The 10,683-nt window shown below is 43.0% G+C and overlaps 1 protein-coding gene across 1 annotated transcript in view; it reads left to right on the top strand.

The window, feature by feature from the left end:
* Positions 1-4,145: 4,145 nt before the first annotated feature.
* LOC306749168 (major histocompatibility complex class I-related gene protein-like) overlaps positions 4,146-10,683 on the top strand; it is a 10,724-nt gene continuing 4,186 nt past the window's right edge. Inside the window, exons 1-2 of the mRNA XM_079232427.1 lie at positions 4,146-4,253; positions 9,744-10,010. Coding sequence (XP_079088553.1) covers positions 4,172-4,253; positions 9,744-10,010 — 349 coding nt within the window. The 5' untranslated portion in view covers positions 4,146-4,171. The remainder of the gene's footprint in view (positions 4,254-9,743; positions 10,011-10,683) is intronic.

Below are 10,683 nucleotides of genomic sequence, written 5' to 3'. Positions count from 1 at the left end.
TCCTTTATTAGTCCCGCAGTGGGGAAATTGCAGGATTACAGCAGCCTTGCACACAATAGAGACACATAGTACAAACAATCAAGTAATATAAATAAAATAACAATAAACAGTAGTAAAAACAGTTAGAGAAGAGTACAGTAGCAATTTTAAATTAATACAATAATGAAATAGTTCAAACTGCGCCAGATGAAGTTCTTCAGCTCTCCGCTAGATGGCGCCCTTTACCACAACAACGCATCAGGCCTTTGACTGGACTGTTCCACCATCACGTGACCACGGGAACTTCATTCCTCTCTAAACATACTTATCCTTATGAAAGCATTACCACCTGAAGAAAAGAAAACAGATGATTAGTAGTATTGTTGTTATTATTGTTATTATTATTATAGGAAAGTTACAGCTAATTTGTTGTGTCATATCATATCATATTGTGTACACATAAAATAAACAGAATACGTGAGGAAAGCTGTGTCTGCTGCCCGTCAGGAGTAGAATCCCGTCTGTGAGGTCAGAGGTCAGATGAGGACCAGAGACACAATGAGTGGACCAGTACACACACTGTACACATGCAAGCTTAGTTTGTATCAAGCAGGTCATGACCCTCGTATCCGGAGAGACAAGACTAGAGTGTTGTTATGTTCTTTTATCAGGCAACTTGTCTTTTTAAGTCAGTACAACTACTTTCCATTCAACATATTCACCATGTAGGTTCTTCTTTCTTCATGTTTACTGTCAGGGACCAAAGTGAGACAACATCATGCAGAACTCTGAGTCATACAGCAACACAGAAACGAAACCTAAAGCCTCGTCAGGTGATTTCACAGAAATGCTCCAGAGGGATGTTCTGTTTCTGTCCAGCAGAGGCGCTCAAGACAACAACCATAGAGGCTTCAAGACAACAACCATAGAGGTGTCAAGACAACAACCATAGAGGCCTCAAGACAACAACTATAGAGGCTTCAAGACAACAACCATAGAGGCCTCAAGACAACAACCATAGAGGTGTCAAGACAACAACCATAGAGGCTTCAAGACAACAACCATAGAGGCCTCAAGACAACAACCATAGAGGCCTCAAGACAACAACTATAGAGGCTTCAAGACAACAACCATAGAGGCTCAAGACAACAACCATAGAGGCCTCAAGACAACAACTATAGAGGCTTCAAGACAACAACCATAGAGGTGTCAAGACAACAACCATAGAGGCTTCAAGACAACAACCATAGAGGCCTCAAGACAACAACTATAGAGGCTTCAAGACAACAACCATAGAGGCCTCAAGACAACAACCATAGAGGCCTCAAGACAACAACCATAGAGGCTCAAGACCTGAACTACAACAGAACCAGCAGAGTTAATCAAGTTGCATTCTGGGCAGGTTCCTTGTGGCTCACTGCGTCTGCCTGTTCCAGAGAAGAAGTGTTATCTGAAGAGTTTCATTTCTGAGTTTATAAAACAATGAATAGCCCAAAATGAAAAGATATTTCTCTTTATATAAATTATACGTCCGGGTGTTAGGAATCAAATATTCCTGCTGAAGCCCGGTCTGCTTCGCAGTGACTGCCAGGTCACAGTGAGAGAATGCTTGTGTGTTCTCACACAAGCATTTGCGTGGATGTCACACCTTGTGCATCTTAGCGTAGGAACTTTGAAAACCACACAGCGCTGTGCCCTGCAGAGCCAGATAGGTTTTCATTGTGAAAAAAGAATCATCTCCAACATTTACTTTGCTAAGAAACACAGTCATGCACTACACTAGACTCAAAATGGAGAAACTATAGTTGGGATGTGGAAGGTTTTCCCTGGCTACTTCTTTAATGGACGTATTCACTTCACTTCCTGTATTTCAGGGCTCTGGCTCAGGGAAGCACGTCCAGAGCTGCTGGTTTCAACAGCCTTTCTGTTTTGTATATTACATTGTGGCTTTACTTATTGTATTGCAATGATTGACTGAATAAAACACACAAACAATTTCAACAGCCCATATTCTGACTGGTTTTGAGTTTCACTCAGAAGTGATAAAGTGATGATGTTCAAACACAGACCATGACTCTTTCTGTGTCTATCATTGTGATATTAGACAGTGCACTTACTTTGTCTTCTGTAAATAGCTCCACATTTAACATTAGTCTCTGGTTTTTATTTTTATTTTACACTCTTCACAAATGCTGTTTTGTATCGTTATGCAGTTATGTTTTATGGAAAAGAAATGAAAAATGACTTCCTCAGTCTAGTTTTAAACAAAGAAGCTGGATGTCGATCTCAGTGGTGTTTTAGAGGCTTTACAGAGTATCTCTGAATATTTAGAAAGTAAAGATAATAAATGCCTTTAACCTACCAAGGTGTGAACAAGTGATGCTTCTCCAACCAACTCTAGCATCACTGTCTGTCCTTCCAGAACTGTGCTGCAAGTACTTTCTGGGGTACTTGTGTACTTGAGTATTTCCTTTTCATGGTGCATTTATACTTCTGCTCCACTCCATCTCAGAGGGACATGTTGCACGTGTTTACTCCACTACAGTTGTGTGACAGCTTCAGTTACTGTTCAGGTGCTGCTCACACATTGATGCATCTTAACAACTGATTATTCACTTTTGATTCTGAGAACGGAGTGTTTTTACATTGTTTTATCAAATTAAAATGAGCAATTATTAATTCATAAGCATAATGATTAAATACTTAGAAAAAGTGAATACTCATATGATAATCTCAGTAAAGCAGTGAGAACAAAGGATGAGTGTTGAATCAAATGAACTTCCATAACATTTAATAAAGTGCTTGATCAACAATAAATGCTGAGCGGTGAAACAGAGTCTCAACTCCAAAGGAAAAGCAGCATCAGGAGTTCAAACATCAACAGAGGTGTTACATTTCTCTCCTGCAGCAGTTTCCAGCGTCCACAGCTCGGATCGCTTCACAGCACTCGGCCTGTCGGACACAGATCACCTCATGTCAGAATCAGAATCAGAAACCGTTTATTTACCAGGAATGTTTACACAAACGAGGAATTTTTCTAGGCGGAAGGTGCGTAACATTAGACATGAAACATTAGACGAGACAAACAACAACCAACAATCAACGACAACAACAGTGCAATGGGTATTACATTAAGTATAAGATAAAGTGCTCAGACAAACAGATAACGTTAATGTAAGTGTATGTTAAAGTGACACGTGTGTTGAAGTTAAAGTGTATGTTAAAGTGACATGTGTGTTTAAGTATGAAGTGTGAAGGGGTGTGCAGGGGAGTGACCGGTAAGAAATAGTTCTGGGGGTGACAGAGTCAGTCAGTGGGGGACCCGGCTGTGTTGATGAGCCCGACTGCCAACGGACAACTGTTGGTGTGGCGTGAGGTCTTGGTCCTGATGGACCTCAACCTCCTGACAGAGGGAAGGGACTCAAACAGGTTGTGTCCAGGGTGAGAGGGGTCAGACACAATCTTTCTAGCTCGCTCAGAGTCCTGGAAGCAAACAAGTCCTGGAGGATGATGGTGTTAAAAGCAGAGCTGCAGTCCACAAACAGGATCCTGGCGTAGGATCCTGGGGAGTCCAGATGCTGGAGGATGTAGTGGAGGCCCATGTTGACAGCATCGTCTACAGACCTGTTGGCCCTGTAGAACTGCAGAGGGTCCAGGAGTGGGTCAGTCAGGGGTTTGAGGTGGGACAAAGAGTTCAGGGACTGTTGTCATTGAGTCCTGTGATCGTAGGTTTTTTTGGGGACGGGGATGATGGTGGATATAGTATATAGTCATATTTTGATGAACAAAAACTAAAACTTCTCCTCTCAAAGACAAACTCTGAGGTTAAAAAACAACAAGAGACACTGATGTGTAGCTGGCAGTGTGACCTCTGACCTCCCACAACACGAACACGTGTCTGCACGTTACATGACGTCACACTACAGACCATGACAGAAGACCCGAGCAGCAGGAGGTGAACACGTGAGAATGAACGTCTCCTTCATCCTCTCACACAGGCTGAAACGTCGTCATCGCCATACTTTCACTTTCGTTCACAACCTGTGTGGGTCACTTCTACCTAGTTTTACGTGACGTCACGCTCATCTTAAATCCCCATTGGCGCAGACGGAGGTTGGAGGCAGCGCCTCCTCCTCTCTCCCTCAGTTCAGTCCCGACCCTGGAGCTGACAGGACCGCATCTTCTCCTCCGCATGAAGCAGAAGCAGCAACACTTCCCGATGGAGACGTGGACTCTGAGTCTGCTGCTCGTGAGCCTCCACGGCGCGGCGGCGGGTGAGTGACCCTTTGATCCTCTGTGGTGTCTCACCAGCGGGAGCTTCTTCTGCTGCTCTCGGCTGTTTAGTTCCTGGACTTCCTCGTGACGATGTGAAAAGTTATAAAGAGTCACAAAAGCTCTTCTAGCCCACGCGAGTAAATCCCGACGTGTTGGTGTTTCCTCGAGGGAGTGAAGAAGGACACAAATGCGTTATTTCTCTCCCTCGGCGGCCTCTTTGATGTGGGCTGGATTACATTTTACCCAGATACAACAGATACGTTTTTCTGATTGGCTATTCGTGTAGCCCATTTCTTTTTTTTGATTGGCTGATGAGTGACACCTCGCGGCAGAACTCCAGGGGATTCGGGGGAGACGTGCTTGATTCCTCCATGGTGAGGGCAGCGCGACCAGGTCATGTTTGTGCGCTGCGGCACATTAAATAGCCTAGAGTTTTTTTTCAGCGTGAGAAATACGATGTGTGGCGGGAGGGCGGGACTTAAGACCGAAATGCGTGACAGTCACGCTCAATGCGTGACACTTGAGAGCCCTGGTGTCATGACTGAAGAGCAACCAGAGGAGCCTCATATGTCAGTGGTGGCCGTCAGGGCCTTCTAAGCCTTCTCTGCTGGCCTGAACAGAATGACAAAGTTGTATCTATTTTATAATTTAATTGTTTTTCACAAATACACTATTTCCCTATCAGCTTATTTGCTCATTGCACAGCTCCTGCCTTCCTCTGTTGCTCTGCCTGCAGCACTACAGCTTGTTTTAAGGAGAAGCTGTCCTCCAATCAGATTGTTTCTCTCCAGTGTCTCTAGGCCAGCAGAGCAGATTAAAGTTCACTGAGAGTGGACGATGTGGTTGATTGTCATGGACTTCAACAAATCAGATCTTTAGTTTGACAAGCTGGGTGTATTCTTTGACGTGCAGGGCCTGCAAAATGGCGTGGATGTATATGATTGGTCAGTGGCCCAGCGTGACCATTAACATGCGCTGTGATTGGCTAGTGAGGCACAAAGCTACTAGAAACTTCTAGCTGCTACCTAGAACCCAAAAGCTACCTTGCTGGTGTATTTATTGATGACTTGCTGGTATATTTACTGATGACGCCTTTTGCACAGAGGATTACGGGCATGTGGTGAATTAAATGATGGCTGTGTTACTTTTTTTTTACATCTGCAGTTGTATTTAATCATACACAAGCCACAGCGCTGTTGCTGCTGCTGGTCGAGCCGGTGTTACAGATTAACAGGGCTCTCAAGTGTCACGCATTGAGCGTGACTGTCACTCATTTCGGTCTTAAGTCCCGCCCTCCTGCCACACATCGTATTTCTTACGCTGAAAAAAAACTCTAGGCTATTTAATGTGCCCCAGCACACAAACATGACCTGGCCATGGAGGAATCAAGCATGTCTCCCCCGAATCCCCTGGACTCATCAGCCAATCAAACAAAGAAATGGGCTACAGGAATAGCCAATCAGAAAAACGTATCTGTTGTATCTGGGTGAAATGGAATCCAGCAATGAAAAAAAAGCTAATAATAATATGGGGGGGAGAGGGGCTGGTCTGTGGGCATACGGCATGGGCGGAGGCGCGGCCGGAGAGAGGAGGAGGAGGAGGAGGAGGAGGAGGAGGAGGAGGAGGAGGAGGAGGAGGAGGAGATGTCACTCTTACCTGTCTTAAAAACTTGAGAGCCCTGGATTAACTGGTTTTTGAATTAACCAGTTTATGTTTGCGTGCGTGAGGCAGATGTGTCGTAGGAGTGGCTTCTCAGGACCCGTCCTGACTAACTAGGAAATAAACATTTCGATTGCATAGTGCCTCTGTCACATTCTTCTTAGTGTATCTTTTTAAAGAATATAAACGGAACAAGAGTGAACAAAAAAGTAGGCGACTCTGTTGATGCCTGTTCAACATGCTACTAACGTCAATAAAAACTAGGTAAAACGCTCTTGTTGCCGATCTGATATGCAAGTCATGCATCGTTATCAGACGTCAAGTCGATGTGAGACCAGTGTAGTCTTCATACAGTGTGTACGTGAAACATGCAGACGTGCTTCCACCCAGATCTATGGCTCCTGTCAGCTGTGGGAAGCTTTGATCCGTTTAGATTAACTTGTGACAACACTGCTCTCGGTATCGCGCATGGTGGAGTTCCTCCCCGATGCGCTGCACACAGACACAGGTGAGCACACAGACAGGTGAGCACACAGACACAGGTGAGCACACAGACAGGTGAGCACACAGTGGACAGAGAGAGAGAGCGGCAAAAAAGATCTTTCGTGCTTTTCACACTGGGATTTGCTGCTTTAAGCTATCACTATTTTAAACTATCAGCTATCACTGGTAAAGCCTAACAGTTCATGTATTTGCAGGTCTGACAAACATCCAACAGGCTGCAGCCTGGAGCTCATCAATGATGTTTTTGACTTTGCAGATCGAGAGGCTCTGGAAATATTCTTCCAAAAGCCCGAAAAAATACACTGCAGTAACAAAGCCTGCTCACTTTGTGGTCGTCATTAAAATAAATGAACACCATGTTTCCTTTAAGCCAGTATTCATCAAACTGGGGCGGTATTTATTACAGGTGGGGCGCAAGAGGAAATGCTGATTTTAAATGTTTACCGTACGCCGTTAACAGGTTACGCTGCGCATGCACGACTCACCGATTCTTGGCATTTTGCCAAAAGCCGATTTATGAGATCTCCGTGCGGTCATTTTTTCTGCTGTTGCGTCTCATCAGCATACAGATCTCAGCTCAACATTGAGCATGAATTGAGAGCCGTATCAAATCTACAACCCCGTTTATAAAAGAGTTGTAGAGGAAAGCAGCTCGCTGCAGCCACTAATGCTGATACAACCTGATGCTCACACATCTGCACTCATTCTGTTTTGTTTTGCCAAAAAATAGCTCATTGTTTCCCACAATAAGATATTTAATAGTAACTCAAAATGTGTTATTTTTTTGCACGGATATAACTTTATTTTCATTTTTCTAACACAGTGATAGCACTTTTCTTTCTTTTTTTTGTCTGATGGAGCGATCTGGTTTACTTGAAAGGGATTGCAATGCTCTTTATTCTATTATTTATAAAAGCACAGATGGAGTCACTAGTAGTACTGTGAGGTGCCACTATGTAGTACTGTGAGGTATTGTATAGTACTGTGAGGTACCACTATGTAGTACTGTGAGGTGCCACTATGTAGTACTGTGAGGTATTGCATAGTACTGTGAGGTACCACTATGTAGTACTGTGAGGTATTGCATAGTACTGTGAGGTACCACTATGTAGTACTGTGAGGTATTGCATAGTACTGTGAGGTACCACTATGTAGTACTGTGAGGTATTACTTTGTAGTACTGTGAGGTATTACTTTGTAGTACTGTGAGGTACCACTATGTAGTACTGTGAGGTATTACTTTGTAGTACTGTGAGGTATTACTTTGTAGTACTCTGAGGTACCATGATGTAGTATGTCTGTCTGTCTGTCCGCCCCCCTAAAGCTGCAAACCTAGGGGAAACACTGTGTATATCTATATATATATTGGTTCTGTCATATTAGCGCGTTATTAACGGCGTTAACGCATTTTAATTTTTAACATCCGACGAGCACCACGCCGGATGTAGCTCAACCGGAAGCAAAACAATAGGCACGCCGTTTGGGCTTGGAAGCTAGGCTAACGTTACGGTTTGAAATTAATGAATGGTGAGCGCGATACGACAAAATGAATGATAAGACGCTAATGAATGGAAAGTTTACTTTCAAAAAGTTGTCAGATGGTTCCCTTGACAAGACCAAAGTGCTATGTGCCATTTGTCCTCGTGAACTGAGCTATCATCGTAGCCTATCCAGTCTGAAATACCACTTGATGCCAAGCACACAGCTGATGCTAACTCTGCGCCCCCAGACAAGAATGGATGACTTCGGACAGAAACACATGGACACCACAACGAAGAACAAGCTTATTGCAGCCATAGCTACATGGGTGGCTACTGCGTGTAGCCTGTTGACGTTGTGGAGGACGAGGGTGTAGCTGATATAATACGCATCGCATCCAACGACAGGACAGGAGCTTCACTGTAGTCTGAACACATCAACAGGCTTGTCTGTTTGAGTAGCTGAAAACAAAGAAGTAGGAGGCTAACCTTTTATTGGTAACCTAACTGTTACGGTTCATTGTTCCGAATAAGAGGCCTGACCGCTATGTTCACAGCTCTCTCTCTCTCTCTCTCTCTCTCTCTCTCTCTCTCTCTCTCTCTCTCTCTCTCTCTCTCTCTCAAGCCCTTGTTAACCTGAAATGTGCACTTTATAATTTTATTTTGTACATTTGCATGAAGCAAGCCAATCCACTTCTTCATGTTGATAAGAGCATTACAATTCAGAAAAAAATTGAGATTAATCGCGAGTTAACTATGGCATAATGCGATTAAATATTTTAATCGTTTGACAGCACTAGTAAATATACATATTAGCTGATTAGTAACGAGACACAAAGTGAAGAAATGTCAAACTGAGTTGCAGCTCGTTCATAAACATCTTCATACTCAGTTTGTCCTCCAGAGAGCAGCAGTTCACTTTGAAGCTTAGCTTCTATCTTCGTCACACAAAACAACAACTAATGAATCTGTATCAATGTTTATGTCATGTGTTCATATCTGAAACATATCAGCTGATGCATTTCATATTTCATCTGTATTGATGTCATACCGGCCTCAGAAGGCAGGACTGTTGAAGTGTTTGATGTTTTAACAGGAAGTAGATTTATTACCGGAAAGATTTGCAAAAGAGTTTTGTGAGCAGTGCAGAATTATTGAAGTCATGAATATGACGAACAAGCATCCAGACGCAGAGGACAGAGGACGAGTATTTGATGGACTAAAGTCCCAGACTCCTGCAGAGCGTTTACTTTCACATGTTTTATTCTTCTTGGATTCTCTTCATCCAACTGATATTAAGGAAACTATAATAAATATGAGCGAGGAGACGCTGCTTCCACATGAAGCCGTGTCCATCGGGACTTTTCTCTGAGGTCGTCATGGAGCTCAGCTGTAGTTTGACACCAAGAGATTTGGAGTTCAACTTAAACACAGAAGAACACGAGGAGCTTCATGTCAGGAAGTAGAACATTAATCTGCTGAATATATGAAGTATCATATAAATCACAGGCAGCCTTTGTTTTGCTTTAAGGGTTTGTGATTTCAGACTTCAAACTCATCTGATGATGACGAGTGTGAACTGCTGATGAAGCATCCTGAAGAAGACGAGATGAGAAACATCTTTCTATCGATCTATCGATATAAATATGTGACTCGTTTGATATTTTCATTTCAGAATAGAAAGTTTTGAAGTCATCAGAGATATGAAAGTATTCAGCAGATGTTGTTTGCACGTCTTGAATGTGTTGCAGTTCTTCTTGATTCTGTGGTCAGGAAAACAACTTCAGTCAGAGATTTATTAAAGTGTGATATGAAAAGTGAAATGATGACGTTGACTTTCTGTTCCAGTGACTCACTCTCTGAAGTACTTCGACACTGCTTCCTCTGGACTCCCAAACTTCCCAGAGTTTGTGTCTGTTGGGCTGGTGGATGAACTTGAGATAAGTCACTATGACAGCAACACCAGGAGAGCAGAACCCAAACAGGACTGGATGAGCAGCGTCACAGACGAGGATCCTGAGTACTGGAAGAGGAACACTGAGAGGTCTTTGGGCCAACAGCAGTGGAACAAACACAACATTGAAATAGCAAAGCAGCGCTTCAACCAAACTGGAGGTTTGTTTATGATTCACACATTTTGTTTATATTGTCATCCTGTATTTGAATAAACAGATGTCACACACACACACACACACACACACACACACACACACACACACACACACACACACACACACACACGTGCAGAGGATGTTCTTATTTTCTCTGTTTTATATCATTTCATATTAAATATTGTTCAGTGTTGATGAGACTAAAGAAGATTTCTCCTCTTCCTCTCAGAACCTGACGGCATCTTTCTCTATTTTTTGTCATTTTACAGCGTAAACAATTATTGATTTGTGGATGAAATCATTTCATAATCAATAATGACAACAATCATCAGTTTTATCCATAAATATAAATGAGAACTACAGATTAGATCAGATTACCTCTGTGACCAATATATATATTAATATTTAATGAAGGTTTTATCAATAAACATGTTAAACATTCACTAGCTCTCTCTCTCTGTCTCTCTGTCTCTCCCTCTCTCTCTCTCTCTCCCTCTCTCTCTCTGTCTCTCTCACTCTCTCTCTCACTCTCTCTCTGTCTCTCTGTCTCTCTCCCTCTCTGTCTCTCTCCCTCTCTCTCTCACTCTCTCTCTGTCTCTCTGTCTCTCTCCCTCTCCCTCTCTCTCTCTCTCTCTCTCTCTCTCTCTGTCTCTCTCTCTCTCAGGTGTTCACATTTT

The sequence above is a fragment of the Taurulus bubalis genome, assembly GCF_910589615.1.
Source record: "Taurulus bubalis genome assembly, chromosome: 16".
Taxonomy (NCBI): Eukaryota; Metazoa; Chordata; class Actinopteri; order Perciformes; family Cottidae; genus Taurulus; species Taurulus bubalis.
This window is presented reverse-complemented; position numbering and strand designations above follow the sequence as displayed.